The sequence below is a fragment of the Oryctolagus cuniculus genome, chromosome 6, assembly GCF_964237555.1.
Source record: "Oryctolagus cuniculus chromosome 6, mOryCun1.1, whole genome shotgun sequence".
Classification (NCBI taxonomy): domain Eukaryota; kingdom Metazoa; phylum Chordata; class Mammalia; order Lagomorpha; family Leporidae; genus Oryctolagus; species Oryctolagus cuniculus.
The window spans coordinates 81308922-81325233 of NC_091437.1; the positions used below are offsets into that span (position 1 = coordinate 81308922).

The window sequence follows — 16312 nt, forward strand, 5'->3', positions numbered from 1 at the left end:
TAAGACCAGCACCACCAATCCTCAAAGCCGAGTGGGTTCATTATGCCAGTCTCTCTTATTTCTGTGTTTGAAATTTTCCATCATAAGGGAGTTTTTTAAATATCCAGTAAGATGATCAACATGAAAAATAAATGACTTAGACATGGATGAGAGGGACCGGCACTGTGGCGCAGCGGGTTAACGTCCTGGCCTAAAGCGTGGGCATCCCACATGGGTGCTGGTTTGAGTCCTGGCTGCTCCACTTCTAATCCAGCTCTCTGCTATGACCTGGGGAAGCAGTACAGGATGGCCCACGTCCTTGGGACCTTGCACCTGCGTGGGAGGTCTGGAGAGGTTCCTGGCTCCTGGCTTCGGATCGGCACAGTTCTGGCCGTTGTGGCAGATTGGGGAGTGAACCATTGGATGGAAGACCCCTCTCTCTCTCTCTCTCTCTGCCTCTCTTCTCTCTGTGTAACTCTGACTTGCAAATAAATAAATAAATCTTTTTTTTTTTTTAAAGTGGATGAGAAAGTCAAGGACATTTCCCAGGATATATCATAGAGAAGACTAAGAGAATGCATAAAAGAAAGGTGAGGGGCATTCAGTAAGTTTAGGAGATCATACAATCAAAAGGAGCCCCAGAAAGAGGAATAAATAAATACAGGTCAGGGCTGAAATAATGGGGTATGTCTTGTATATCAAACTGATGTCACTACATGCCCACTAGTAGCAGGAATATAAATCAGAACAGTCAGTTGAGGGCATCAGTTTAGTGGTGTTTCCTGAAATTTAGAATTCCCATGTTGTATTAGTGACTTTTTTTTTCAATTCTCTTTATATACAGAAGATCAGTTTAGCATACACTAAGTAAAGATTTCAACAGTTTGCTCCCACACAGAAACATAAAGTGAAAAATACTGTTTGAGTACTAGTTATAGCATTAAATCTCAATGTACAGCACACTAAGGACAAAGATCCTACATGAGGAGTAAGTGCACAGTGACTCCTGTTGTTGACTTAACAAATTGACACTCTTGTTTATGGCCTCAGTAATCACACTAGGCTCTTGTCATGAGCTGCCAAGGCTATGGAAGCCCCCTGAGTTCACTGACTCTGATCATATTTAGACAAGGCCATGGTCAAAGTGGAAGTTCTCTCCTCCCTTCAGAGAAAGGTACCTCCTTCTTTGATGACCCATTCTTTCCACTGGGATCTCACTCGTGGAAATCTTTCATTTAGGTTTTTTTTTTTTTTTCCCCAGAGTGTCTTGGCTTTCCATGCCTGAAGTATTAGTGAACATTTAATTCTTTCTTTAAAATACCCTAGAAAAATATTCATACATGTGCACATTGTACTTTAAAATGTTCTTGAATAAACAACTCTCTATTTTTTAATATCAGCCACTATATGAACATATTTACAATGCAATCACAACTTAGAAATGCTCCTTCCAGTAATATATCCTATAAATATAGCTGAGTCTCCCACAGGGGCATCATGGACCCAATCACTAGAGTAATCACCTGCTACTTCCCAGGAAGTGTATTAGCAGGAAGCTGGATCAGAAACAGAGCCAAGACTCAAACTCAGGCACTCAGATATAGGATGCAGGTGTCCCAAGTGATGACTTAAAAAAAAATTTTTATATAACTAAGAAGTATTGACTATATATTATAAACATTTATATGTACATTAAAAGAGCTAGAGAATATTAATACTATTTTGGGTGAGTTGTTTTAAACTTAATGAAAAAAGATAACCAAAATACATAAAATGAAAATAGCAGTTTACAAATCAAGATGTATAAGATTCAATTCTCTAATTATGAATCTAATTCAGTATGAAAACAAAATATGCCTAGGATGAAGGAAATTAGGATAGATGTAGCTCTGCTTACTTTTCAAGAGAAAACTTTGCCTTTGCCAGGTTCTCTAGCATACAGTTAGACCTGCTGGTCCCTTTTGGAGGATGTAATTAGAAAAACCATGCCCCTGGGGATTCAAATATACTCAGTGTCCTCACAGCTTACTCCAATCAATGCCATCAGCCAGCTAATGCACCATGTTCCGTAGAAATCAACATCCAGTGCAAGAAACCTATAGCCTTAGCAAATCTTGGTTTGGTTGGAAAACCTCTCCCAGAGACAAGGAGACACCTATATACACATTTGAGACAGACAATTATTAGTATCTCTGCTTGGCACCTAGGAACTGAGGCTCGAAGCTGTTCAGTAACTACCATGCCCTCATATCCAGGCACTACACCTGGAATGAGGTGGTTGCACAGCCAGGGATTCCCACTTCTTCATCCTCTTGTGTGTTCATTTTACACCCACAAAACACACACAGGCACTCTAGGGATGTCAGATGAAGAAATCTGATCCAGCAGTGAACACTCAGAGGTGTCTGTTTCCTCCATGGTTGCTAGGGCACATTTCTAAAACAGAAGCTGAGCTCTGCGCAAAGAAGTAAGGATTAGAGGTATTCCACCTTCCACTCTCTTTTAACTTCCACTGAAGGAACTTTTAAATGACTGTGCTCATTTATATTCCTATCAGAAGTACAGTAAAATCCATTCCATATATTAAAAAAAAAACTCATTATTTTATAATGAAGAGCTTTGTAACAGCAGTCAGGATCATTGGCTTCTTTATCACTAACCTAGCTGTACTTCCAGTATTGCAGAGGTCTTGTTAGAGAGCATCTTCCCCAAATGGATCCAACAGCTAGAACCCCAAAACTCTACTTGGATCTCCCATACGGATGGCAACAGCCCAGGTTCTATCATGTGATGCCTCCCAAGATGCCTTAGCAGGAAGCTCTATCTGAAGCAGAGGAGTCAGGACTTGAACCAGCACAACAGAATGTGATGTGCGTGTCCCAAGCAAGTGGCCTAATCAGCTGCATCACACCCATGCCTCCAAGTTTGCGGAATTTAAGATAACAGCAATTCCCCAAATTTTAAGTGTTGCATTAGACTCTCAAGGTACTACAGTTTAAATCTAACTCGCTCAACTACATTTGTGCATTCAACTGCTAAAATTCATAAATACATTAAAATTATCAAGCTATTTTTTTAGCTTACTAACGCAGATTTCTCACATATGTTTTATGGTCAGAAGCGGTTTTGTTGGCATAGTGAGTAAAGCCACCTCCTGCAGTCCCAGCTACTCCTCTTCCAATCCAGCTCTCTGTGACCTGGGAAACGAAGTAGAAGATGGTGTAAGTGGTTGGGCCCCTGTGAGAGACCTGGAAGAGGCTCCAGGCTCCTGGCTTCGGATCTGCCCATCTATCTCCAGGTGCTGTGACCATTTGTGGAGTGAACACCAGCGGACAGAAGAGCTCTCTCTGTGTAACTCTGCCTTTCAAACAAATAAAGTCTTTAAAAAAAAAAAAAAAGTGGCTTTGTTTCCAAGAAACCAAGATCAGCTCTCAGGATACAAAGTGTTCCAAAGACTTCTAATTGATCATTAATTAAAATAACCTTGTAGGTAGTCTACAGCAGCACATCAAAAAGCTCATGGAAAAGTAGAATTTATTTTGGTACAATAACTTTTGAAACTCATGCTTACTTTTCCACAATGCACATTTCCTGCAAACCTTCTAAAGATCCCTCCTTAGGTAATGCACTCTCTAGTTTAAAGAACACTTAAGAGTTGTTAAAGGACAGATCGGCCAAGTGGGTCCTGACATTTGACTAATGAAAACTCTTTCACAAATTCTGGATGAGTTAAACAAAGGAGACCAGCCTCACTATTAAACAGGAATAGGTCACTGCAGGCCTCAGGAACTTAGACCCATTTGTATAAATTTTTTTTTAAATTTATTTGAAAGTCAGTTACAGAGAGAAGCAGAGAGGTCTCCTGTCCACTGGTTCACTCCCCAGTTGGCTGCAACAGCCAGAGCCGCGCTGATCCGAAGTCAGGAGCTTCTTCCAGGTCCCCCACGTTGGTGCAGGTGCCCAAGCTCTTGGGCCATACTCCGCTGCTTTCTCAGGTCACAGAACTGGATAGGAAGTGTAGCAGTCACCTGAAATGGTGCCCATACGGGATGCTGGCACTGCAGTCAGCTGTTTTTACCTGCTGCCCCACAGCACCGGCTGGCCCATGTGTAAATCTTTTTTTAAAAATTGAGGGCTGGGGCTGGCATTGTGGTGTGCTGGATAAGGTCACTGCCTAATAGTGCTAGCATCCCATACGGACACTGGTTTGAGTTCTGGCTGCTCCTCTTCCAATCCAACTCTCTGCTATGGGCCTGGGAAAGCAGATGGCCCAAGCTCTTGGGCCCCTGCACCCACTTGAGACCCAGAAGCTCCAGGCTTTTGATTTTGCATGGGTGCAGCTCTGGCCACTGCAGCCATGTGGGGAGTTTACCAGCAGATGGAAGACCTCTCTGCCTTATCTATAATCTTTAAATATATACACATATAGATTTGAAAGTCACTCACTGATGTACTTCCCAAACAGCCCCTACAGTTAGGTCTGATCAATCCCAAAACTTGTCAAGTACTTGTCTGCCCAAGTACTTGGAACCATTATCTGCTGCCTTCTCGTGCGCATTAGCAGGAAGCTAGCGGGGCCACCTCTCCAAGTAGTCAGCCTAACAAGTGGCTACTTTACTTGCTCCACCACACTGGCCTTTATCTCCTCGGGATTTATGACCCAAAGTTTTCACTGTTCCAAGTTTTATTAACTTGTTAATTCAGTTTAAACCACTGAGTTAACCTCAAAAAAACTTCCCCTCAAGAAAACTAATAGAAATACATAAAGGATACTCATGCCAAAATGTTACTTGCTTAAAGAAACATTGAGAGCCATCTTCTGGATCTGCACTAGAATGGGATCCCTATCATTTTCACATTAATGTAAAAATGCAGTGCAGAAGCCTAGCAAACCATGCTTACCATTGTGCCAATATAGGTTTGGCCAAATTAAGTCTGACACACCTTAGAGATCTAAGGAGTATACAGAGCAAACCCTACCCAGATAAATCCCAGATAAAGGTGGCATTACCTTCCTATCACCTCTTTAGAATCTGACATTGAGTGACAATCCCAAACACTCCCAGCATGCAGTGGCCATTTAACCTAGGGGTTATGACGGAATACCTGCATTCAACAGTGCCTGGGCTTGACTGGCTTCTGACTCCAGAAACCCTGGTGGGAAACCAGGATTGAGTTCCTGGGCTCAGCCTAGCCCTGGATGCTGGAGACACTTTGGACAATAAAGGATCAAGATGGGAGCACTCCAATTTTGAAAGACAGGACTCCCGGTACAGTGGCATAGTGGGTTAAAAGCCGCCACCTGCGGTGCCAGCATCCCATATTGGTGCTGGCTCGAATCCTGGCTGCTCCTCTCCTGATACAGCTCTCTGCTATGGCCTGAGAAAGTACAAGATGGCCCAAGTCCAATGGCCCCTGCACCTGCATGGGAGACCTGGAAGCTCGTGGCTCCTGACTGGCACAGCTCCAACAGTTGTAATCATCCGGGGAGTGAACAGTGGATGGAAGACCTCTCTGTGTAACTTTCAAGTAAACATAAATCTCTTAAAAAAAAAAAAAAAAAAAAAAAAAGACAAGTCCTCGCTCTATCATTCCAGAAACCTCTGACAAGACCTCCTAGAGCACTTTGTAACAAATCTTATCTTCTTTGGCAGGACCTCAGACATTAGGACATTTTTTCAGCAAGGTTTCAACATGCAGCCACAACTACACATTGTCACACTGCACCAACTCACCAATGGTAATGTCTACGTACTATCCAGTTGATTTTTTTTCAAATGACTGAAATAAAGTCAAAGGTAAACAAGCTGGTTTAGCTGCCTCTAGGAAACATTAGAATGGCCCACTGTAGAGTATCCATCAATCATTTCACTTTAAAAGCAGCATAAATTTCATAGCACATTTGCTTATATCCCTTAATGCCAGGATCCTAAATAAAAGTCCACAAAATTTAACAAGTGGTAGTCAATTTATTAAAACAGTCGGTTGGCTTAGGCATCTGCAATGGTGACTTCAACTTCCACTCCCGGCTCAATGCTGATGGAAGTGATCTGTTTCACAATCTCAGAAGGGCTGTGCAAGTCAATGAGCCGTTTATGGATTCGCATCTGGAAGCGGTCCCATGTCTTAGAACCTTCACCACAAGGGGTTTTTCTTGTAGTGATTCGCAGTGTCTGCAACAGAGGAAACCAAACGTTGAGAACACGTGCAAGACAATTACTTTGGAGTATTCCTTTGGAAAATGCTCTGTATTAACAGGTGTTCAGACACCATCAATTCAAACGACCATGTCTAACCTCACCCAGCCAAGACAGCACCTTGGGACAAAGCCTCTAGCTGTTACACACACAAGGAAAACAGCTCCCTCAACAGCCACTGCTGAACATCGGTTACTTCCAACAGTTTTTGATTGTACTATCAGCATTTGGCAGCCAAATCCCTTAAAGGGCAAGAGGTCAGAAATCATGCAAAGATGAGAAGCAGCTCTTAAAGAGTGTCCTTTGGATTCATTTTACCTTGGTAGGCATCCGAACAGGTCCTTTCACTTTCAGATTCTTCTCCTTTGCTCCTCTGATCAAGTCAGCACACACTACAAGAAAAAAAACACCTTTCAGTTCACTCCCAACACTTGAAGTCAGCCGAACAACTCCCGTTTCAGCTGGCTCAGAATAGCGTATTAAGTTATCACCATAATTCAACACAGTTGTATCTCCTCATCGCCAGCTTCCGGTTACAGTGCCGAAGCGTGGATGCCCCACATTCATCGGGACAAACGTGCTATTTTGCAACATACGGGAGCTGCATAACTATTTCATTAACTTAATGCTGTATTTCGACAACTATTCTGAAATAAAACGTTTTCTTTTAAAAACGCACGGTGTCAATAACCAGAACATTCTTAGGCTAAGCTCAGCCACTTGCAACTTTGCTGCTTCGAGTCAATTTTGCGTATTACCGGATCAACCCCCCCCCCCCCTTTTTTGCACTGACCCTTCTCCAGGGACTTGACGTTGCGACTGGTCAGGGTGATCCTAATTCGGTGAATGGCCACCTCTGGTTCCACGGGTGTCTTTCCGGTGTCTTTAAAAGCCTGTCAGCACACAGTGAGGAAGTACGTACGTCAGAAGCCGCCCCGCACTTCTGGAAAAAAGCTTCACCCAGAAGCTCCCCGGGTCCGCCCACCCTCGCTGGAACCATCGGACTGCATAAATAAGCTAGTCCTCACCGCCTCCCTCCACCCCAGCGGAGCACGCGATCCGGGCCCGAGTCCCGCCGGCGTCTCGAGCCGCGTGGCGCCGCCGCTCGTCTCACCATGGCTGCGGCACGGCTTCCTGACCGACTTGTTCCTCGGCGAGAGCGAACAGCGGTGAGTCAGGAGCAGGAGCGGGCGCAAACACGCTCCGCACCTAAGGCTACCGCGTCGTCTTCAGAAAGAAGGACGTGAGGCCTGAGTGGCGCTTATATAGCACCACCGCATCCGGGTCCCACATACCCCGGAAGAGGAACTTTCTCGCGGGCTCTGGAGGCGGCCGCGAGGGACCGCGCTGGAGCACCCACATGGAGTTGGCGGGAAAGGTGCAGCTGCGCGCGCCCCCTATCGGTGAGGCGGAGTCAGTGCCCCGCGTGGTGGGGTCCCCGCCAGGTTGGCAGCCCGGACACTCAGAGATGACAGAGGACAGTGAAATCTGAGAAACTCCTGTCTGATTCACCTTGTGGCAAAGTGTAGACAAGCTCTGTGGTTGTGCAAATTTTGCCTCCCATACGGACCAAATCGCTCGTTGATCTCTGAGCAAGGGGATAACATTTCTGTTTAACCAACATGGGCCTTGGGCGAAATGTTTTTGATCAGCTGGACATATAACGTTTAATAGTAGAAGACAGTTATTTTTCAAAGGCAGAAATGTTCTTTTGTAATATTTCAACGTATGTCTTCCTGGACCAGCAGAAGCATGTAGATGTTTCAGGGAAGCCCCTGAACTTGGCTTCTTCTCCCTCAGAGAAAAGGAAGGTGGCAATGCCAGGCTGCGCACTGTCCAGGGCTGGAGTCTGTTGGACCTGGAGGTGCAGCCGGGGGCCCGGATGGGCGCCTGGGATTTTTTTTTTTTTTTTTTAAGACTTTATGGCCGCTGAGCTGATACATAGCCAGGAGCCAGGAGCTACTTCTGGGTCTCCCACGCAGGTGCAGCACTTGGGCCATCTTCCACTGCTTTCCCAGGTTATAGCAGAGAGCTGGATCGGAAGAGGAGCACCTGGGGCACGAACCTGTACCCATATGGATAGCCAGCTGCAGGCAGAGGCTTAACCTATTACACCACAGCACCAGTGGCGGCTCCGGTGCCCAGTTCTTAATGTTATCTACTCTCTCTTTGGATAAAGAAATATGGGACAAGATCTGAATGAGTTCTTAATACTGAACATCTACTAATAATCAAACATACGACAAAGTACCCTGCACAGCCCAGAGTAGTGGAACGATCCATGCATCAGGGAGAGACAGCCTCGATGTGAAAGCCCAGTTGAATAGCAGGAAATGGCTGCCATGAACTTTGCACAGAAGGAACAGTGAATAATCTCACCTTATTTCCCAGGTTGAGCTCTGAGCCAAGACTTATGTGCTCACACACAATCACACAAGCAACTGGTAAGGGCAGGGCTCTGCCAGCTCCAATCACAGGTCTTCTTCTTCTTCTTTTTTTTTTTTTTTCTGAAGATTCATTCATTTATTTGAAAGCCAGAGTTAGAGAGAGAGGAGAGGTAAAGAGAGAGAGAGGTCTTCCATCTGCTGGGTCACTCCCTAGTTGGCTGCAACGGCCGGAGCTGGGCCAATCTGAAGCCAGGAGCTTCTTCCGGGTCTCCCACACAGGTGCAGGGGCCCAAGGACTTGGGTCATCTTCTACTGCTTTCCCAGGCCATAGCAGAGAGCTGGATCAGAAGTAAAGCAGCCGGGACTAGAACTGGTGTCCATATGGGATGCCGGCATGGTAGGCGGCGGCTTTACCCGCTAGCTACCACAGCGCTGAACTCTACAGGTCTTTCTTGAGCTGCCTTTTCTATTCCTTGAGGAGGGGAAATTATACTTGAAACTCATCAAATGATAGCACTGACTGACTTGGCGATAACTAGACATGGCTCATAACTGACTTTGATTTACAAAGGTCACACACACCTGCGCACACATACACACACACACTAGGTTTTGATCCCACTTAAGAGAAAACTGAAAAGTTAAAATGTGACTATTTTCTAGTTTCACTTTTTAAAGTGTAATCCACTGGTCCTAAAATTCCTTTAGTGGAATTTGCAGTAGAAAATCTGAACGCCTGTATTCTTGTTTTACAGGTTGTGACCTGAATCAGTCTCATCACGCAGGACTTTAACTTACCAGTATGGCTGTAGCAGACAAAAATGCCATTGCCCAGTTCCCTGAGAGGTGTGTGCACCTCACAGCAGTCTTTGTGTTTCACTAGTTCTCCGAGGACACGCAGAGACTCCAAGAGGACTTGGGGAATACGAATGTAATATTTTTCAGTAACAAATCTGGCATTACCCTTGAAGTGCTTGAGGAAATGGTGAACCAGTTAACATCCTGGACCATAAAAAAGGAATCTCAGTGTAGAAAAAGGCAAACTATGGCCCTGCACTATGGGAACAATGGTTGATGTGACTGGAATGAAGGAAACAGCAAGTTTAGGTAATAGTAGATAAGCATAATGTAAAACATTTCTATTTTTAAGAAAACTGTCTAAAGGTTCCTTTAAAAATTAAAAATAAACTAACTACTGTGTGACCCAGCAATCCCACTTCTGAGTATTTATGCCAAGAATTGACATCGACATGTTGAAGAGACTTTTGTACTCCCATGTTCACTGGAGCACTCCTCACTTTGGGCAAGAAATGCAAGCAATCTCATTGTCCATCAATGGATGAGTGGATAAAGAAAAAATGTGCCATATGTGTAATGTAACAGCATTCACTCTTCAAAGAGAGGGAAACTCTATAATGCGTGACAACATGGATGAGGTTGGAGAACATTGTATTTTAGTTAAATAAGCCATGCACAGAAGATAAATATTGTGTGATCTTACTTATTTGTAGAATCTAAAAAAAGGTCAAACTTACAGAAGCAGAAAGCACAGGAGTAGTTAACAGGGATGGGGAAGATTAGGAAGATATTAGGGGGAAAGTTGCTATCTTAAAGTGTATTGGTTTAAGTTTCAGACATTTTATTGCATTTTTCTCTTGAAAATTAGCAGCTGCTGTGGTCCTCAAACTTCTTTTTTTTCCAAAGATTTATTTATTTATTTGAAAGTCGGAGTTATACAGAGAGAAAAGGAGAGACAGAAAGAGAGAAAGAGATCTTCCATCCTCTGGTTCACCCCCCAATTGGCCGCAATGGCCGGAACTGCGCCAAGGAGCTGCGCCAATCCAAAACCAGGAGCCAGGAATTTCTTCCAGGTCTCCCACGTAGGTGCAGGGGCCCAAGGACTTGGGCCATCTTCTACTGCTTTCCCAGGCCACAGCAGAGAGCAGATTAGAAGTGGAGCAGCTGGGACTGCCCATATGGGATGCTGGCACTGCAGGACAGGGCTTTAACTCGCTGCACCACAGTGCTGACCCATATATATGTCTTTTTGAAATATGGGCTCATAACCTGTGTATGGGTTGCTAAGCAGCCTTATTTGCAGCATATTGAGGAGTATAATTTCAATTTCTATTTATGTAAAGTTTGATTATGTGATATAAATATAATATATAATTCTGCAAAATCCTTTTTAACGGTTGTATGATCATGAATTGCATGATTGTCCTTCATATTTTGTTGATCCACTCTTCTGCTTTTTGACATTTTGGTTTGTTTGCTTTCCATTTTCCCCTCTTGCAAACAATTCCATGAGATTCATGAGTACACTCCAGGACTTCTCAGTCTCAGTTCAGGTGACATTTGGGAGCACAGAACTTTTGTCATGAGAGGCTTTCCTGTGCATTGTAAGATGCTGAGTGACATCTCTGGTCTCTGCCATCAGAGGCTACAGCAAACCCTCCCTCGAACTGTGACATTCACCCGAGTCTCCAGACTCTGTCAAAGGTCCCATCTTGCAAGAATCACCCACCACTCCCGGCTGAGAGCCACTCTTGTAGATGAATGCTTTATCTCAGCCTTAGATCAATCACTGGCATCCTCAGCCCTTGATGATTTTAATCAAAGAATAGCCTGTTTGAAATACTTTGCTATTATGTCAGTTGCTCTCTGGGAAGGTCATAGACAGAGGCAAATAGATACTTCCACCAGCAATGCAATTGAAAAAGTAAACTAAATATACATTTCATGTTAAACTTAAAATATTCCTAAAACGGTTATGAAAAGTATGTTGTTAATCTCCCTCTCTGTAGCCTTTCTTCACTGCTCTTCTGATAATTTGTTTTGGAATCTTCTTGGGGAGACTTGCTTTGCAATCATTTGCGTGGCTCCCTGCACCGCCATCTACTGGTCATTTACTGCAATGACTGTATGATACCGTTTCTTTCCAAAGCAGCCGTCAAAAATTACTTAATGGGTGGTCCTCAGGTATACATTTATAAATAACTAATAAAAGCAAGCTGTCAAATGAGTGTGGATGTGTCTGCTAAGATACGATTTTATTTGCAGAATTTTGGTTCTAAATAAAAAAGTTTTATGTTGAACCTCCTCAGTCTGAAACTTAAAGATAAAAACCAAAGAGAGTCTAAAGCTTTCTCTTGTGGTTACCCGTGTTGTATAAGTCGGGGAGTGGAATATGGAGGCAGGTCCTTGTGGCTTCTTTGGATTACATGTGAGGACTTAAAACAGTACATGGGGGACCAGTACTGTGGAGTAATAGGCTAAGCCTCTGTCTGTGGTGCCAGCATCCCATATGGGTGCCAGTTCGTATCCCAGCTGCTCCTCTTCCAATCCAGCTCTCTGCTATGGCCTGAGAAAGCAGTGGAAGAAGGCCCAAGTGCTTGGGTCCTAGCAACTGCTTGGGAGACCCAGAAGAAACTCCTGGCTCCTGGCTTTGGATTGGCTCAGCTCCAGCCTTTGAAATCAATTGAGGAGTGAACTAGCAGATGGAAGACCTTTCTCTCTGTCTCTCCCTTTCTCTGTGTGTAACTCTACCTCTCAAATAAATAAATAAATCTTTAAAAATATAAAGCAGTACACGGCATGTAGTTGTAGCTAGCACTGTTGGCAGTGCTCTCTATCCATGTCCGTGTCAGTCGTTTTGACTCACCTATTAGCCCTAGGACATAAGTGCCATTATCCATACTCTCTTTACGAGGATGTTGAAGCTAGGTGACCTGCCCAAGGTCTCAGGAACAGCCAGTGTTGGAACTTGTGCAGCCTAAATCTCACGTCCACAGCGTCAGCCTCATGTCTCACCATCAGTGTATGTTCTCATTCATCCTCATCACTGGCAGTGGGACTATGTCTCAGAAATGTAAAATCCTATTGTGTTGTTATGCAGCATAGGACGCTTTATATATTTCACTGTATAGTATTCCCCTTTATCCTTGAAGGTAAATTGTAAAACCTCTAGTGCATGTCTGAAACCGCAGCTGCTACCAAACCCTATGTATCATTTTTTCTCTATAATACATACCTATGATAAAGTTCGAACTATAAGTTAGCCACAGTATGACAGTAGCAGTAGTCATCAATTATAAAAGAGAACACCAGGAGAAGTTACGCGAATGTGGTCTCTGTCTCTCAGAGTAACTTACTGTGCTCGGCTCGTTCCTCTTGTGATGATGTGAGGTGGTGCAATGCCTGTGTGATGAGATGGGATGAGGTGAGACACTGCACTGTGACACAATGTTAGGCCTCTGCTGACCTTTCTGACAGTACATTAGAAGGAGGAGCATCTGCTTTGAGTGATTCTGGATTGTTTTCCATCTATTATGTTTGTGTCATGGTTGCAACTGCAGAAAGTAAAACACAGATTAAGGGTGGTTTACTGCAGTTGAGATCAGAAATGTTACTGAGTTGCTACAGGGTCTTCATTTAAGGTAGAAGGCTATTATTAAGCTTTAACTAGTCAAGACCAGTTAGCTCTGTAAGCTCACTGGAATCACTTCAAGGGCCAGTGCTGTGGCGCAGCAGGTTAAAGCCCTGGTCTGAAGCACAGGCATCCCATATTGGCGCTGGTTCTAGTCCCGGCTGTTCTACTTCCGATCCTGCTCTTTTCTATGGCCTGGGAAAGCAGTAGAAGATGACCCAAGTCCTTGGACCCCTGCAACCGCATAGGAGACCTGGAAGAAGCTCCTGGCTCCTGGCTTCAGATTGGTTTAAACTACAAATAGTGGTGATCTGTTATTCAACAATGGACAACTAACGTGCTGTAGAGACACAACATTTTTTATACTGCTGAAATCAGATGATAATGATTATCTAGGAGTCTCAAAATGACAACCCAAGGCAGTATGTGATCAGTTAGTCCTTAACTGCTTCACCCTGCTCTTGTGGTGAACACAGCATTACAGGCTGATGGTGTAAGAGATACTCAGCCTTCGGAGTTCCCTGCTTACCCACCAAGAGCATGGAGTCTGCACTTCTTCATACACATGAGGTATAGGTTGGTTGTCTCTGCTAACTGCACAGAATACAGAGAGGTGGCCTCAAAGTTGTTTCAATACCTCCATTTGTTGCAGCCATTTTGGGAGTGAACCAGTAGAAGGAAGATATCTCCCTTCCTCTCCCCCTTCCTCTCTCTCTCCCTCCACCTCTGAGGCTCTGCTTTTCAAATAAATAAATATTTTAAAAAATAGTTATAAAGCCAAATGCATACTTACAGTTCAAAGACTCTCCATTTGTGGGGCCAGCATTGTGGCGTAGCAACGCTGGCATCCTATATGGGTGCCACTTCAAATCCCAGACGCTCCACTTCTGCTCCAGCTCCCTGCTATTGTGCCTGGGAAAGCAGCAGAAAATGGTCCAAGTACTTAGGCCCCTCACATGGAAGACCTAGTTGAAGCTCCTGCTCCTGGCTTTGGCCTGACTCAGCCCCAACAATTGCAGCCATCTGGGGAGTGACCCAGTGGATGGAAGACCGCTTTCTGTAACTCTTTCAAATAAATAAATAAATAAATATTCAAAAAAATGACTCTCCACTTGTAACTTCTGATCATTTGATTCCCTCTTACAGTTTAACAATTATCATATTTTTTAATTTTTTTTTTTGACAGGCAGAGTTAGATAGTGAGAGAGAGACAGAGAGAAAGGACTTCCTTTTCTGTTGGTTCACCCCCCAAATGGCCGCTATGGCCGGCACGCTGCACCGATCTGAAGCCAGGAGCCAGGTGCTTCCTCCTGGTCTCCCATGCGGGTGTAGGACCCAAGCACTTGGGCCATTCTCTACTGCCTTCCCAGGCCACAGCAGAGAACTGGACTGGAAGAGGAGCAACCAGGACAGAATCCAGCGCCCCAACCGGGACAAGAACCCGGGGTGCCGGCGCTGCAGGCAGAGGATTAGCCAAGTGAGCCATGGCGCCGGCTAATAATTATCATATTTTCTACTTCTTTCATAAAGTCTCTCCATTTCACAGACACTTGTATATTGAGATCATGCCTAGGCACTTGGAATGCAATAGAAAACAAGACCGTTTACTCCTGTCCTGTGGAAGATATATTTTACTGTGAACAGTCAGATAACTAGCTATGAAACATATAAACAAGAATTTCAGTAACACATTCTATGAAGAAAAAAACACAGGATACACAGGCAAAGCTAAGCTGCATAGGTAGGGACTGCGTAGCCCAGAAAAGCCTCAGGAGGGGTCAGGGCACCTGGTGGCAAGGTACAGAAGGTCTTTCTGGATCAGGTAAGGCCAGGGTGTGGCAAAGCTGGGACCCACATGTAGAAGGTACACCACAGGAGGAGTTCCCTGATCCGGATACAGAGCATCCGCAGCCCTGAAACCTGAAGTCCAATGTGCTCTAAAATCTGAAACTTTTTGAATGGTGAATAGTATCGCAGGTAGAAATTTTCACACGTGGGTCTGGTATTGTAGCACCATTAGGTTCAGCTGCCTGTGATGCCAGCATCTCATTTGAGCACTGGTTCATGTCCAGGCTGCTCCATATCCAATCCAGCTCCATGCTAACGTGCCTGGATAAAGCAGCAGAAGATGGTCTGAGTGGTTGGACCCCTGACATCCACGTAGGAGACCTGGATAGACCTGGCTTTGGCCTGGTCCAGGCCTGGCCATTGTGATCATTTTGGGGAGTGAATCAGTGAATAGAAGATCTCTTTCTGTCTCTATCTCTGTCTCTATCTCTCTGTAACTCTGCCTTTCAATAAGTAAATAAGGTCTTTAAAAAAGAAAGAAAAATTCACACCTGGCCTCCTATGACAGGTCACAGTAAAACACAGGGGCCAGCCATATGGCAATGTGGGGGAAGAGTTTCCTAGTCAAAAGGAACAGCTGATGTAAAGTCCCTGGGGTAGAAGAGAGTTTGTTGTATTTGAGGAACAGGGCAGGCCACTGCAGTTCAGAACAGCAAGGGAAGGAGAGGAGTCAGGAGCTGTGTCATTAATACCTTGTGAACTGAGATTAGGAGCTTGGATTTTATTCTAAGTGCAATGGGAAGCTGCCTGTATTAGTTTTCTAGGCGTATTGTAAAAAATTCCTGCAAACTTGTTCACTCCAAGCAGCAGGAATTTATTCCTTCACAATTCTGGAGGCCAGATTTCCAAAAGTAAAGTGTGGGCAGGCCAGTTCCTTCTGAAGATTCTGGGCCAGAATGTGTTCTGGGTCTGTTTCCCACCTGCTAGATGTTGGCCACCCTTGGCACGCCTTGGCTTGTAAACTCATCAATTCAATATCTGCTTCTGTCTTCACATGATTTTCTGCTTGATCTCTGTGTCTAAGCTCCCTCTCCTTTCTAAGGACACCAGTCACTGGATTTAGGGCTCATGCTAAATCCTTAACTCAATGACATCTGCAAAGACCTTATTTCCAAATGTTCACAGGTAGTTGGATTTATTATTTTGGAGGACATTATTCTATCCATTATACTGCTGAAGGATTTTTGGCAGGGAAGGGAGGTGATCTGAGTTATGTTTTAAACAGATGGATTACAAGAGGACAACAGTGAAAATAAGTTAGTAGACTCCAGCGGTGATTGATGGGATAATCTTGGTGATGGGTACAAACATGGGAGCCTTGGAGATTAAGGTGACAGGCGATCAGAAATGTGGTTCGGAAGTAGATTCTATTTGCCTTGCTGATGGCTGGATGTAGATAGGGTGGAAATGGGAGTTCTGAGCCTGAAGAACCAGCCATTTGATGGGGAGGCCTGAGGAATGCGGAGGTTGAA

At 44.4% G+C, this 16312-nt stretch overlaps 1 protein-coding gene, 1 long non-coding RNA gene and 1 other non-coding gene across 3 annotated transcripts in view; all 3 read right to left on the bottom strand.

Annotated features, from left to right (window-relative positions):
* The window catches only part of LOC138850253 (uncharacterized), a 34828-nt gene extending 31647 nt beyond the window's left edge, over window positions 1–3181 (bottom strand). Inside the window, exon 1 of the long non-coding RNA XR_011389996.1 lies at window positions 3081–3181. This is a non-coding gene — a long non-coding RNA (uncharacterized lncRNA). The remainder of the gene's footprint in view (window positions 1–3080) is intronic.
* A 2747-nt stretch (window positions 3182–5928) lies between these two features.
* Window positions 5929–7465, bottom strand: RPS20 (ribosomal protein S20). Its single transcript, NM_001253734.1, is given in 4 exon segments — window positions 5929–6152; window positions 6495–6568; window positions 6970–7069; window positions 7291–7465. Coding segments are annotated over 4 exon segments (360 nt in total). The 5' UTR covers window positions 7294–7465; the 3' UTR covers window positions 5929–5969.
* On the bottom strand, window positions 6636–6701 carry LOC127490883 (small nucleolar RNA U54). Its single transcript, XR_007919272.1, has one exon. It is a non-coding gene; the product is annotated as a small nucleolar RNA U54 (small nucleolar RNA).
* Window positions 7466–16312: the final 8847 nt, after the last annotated feature.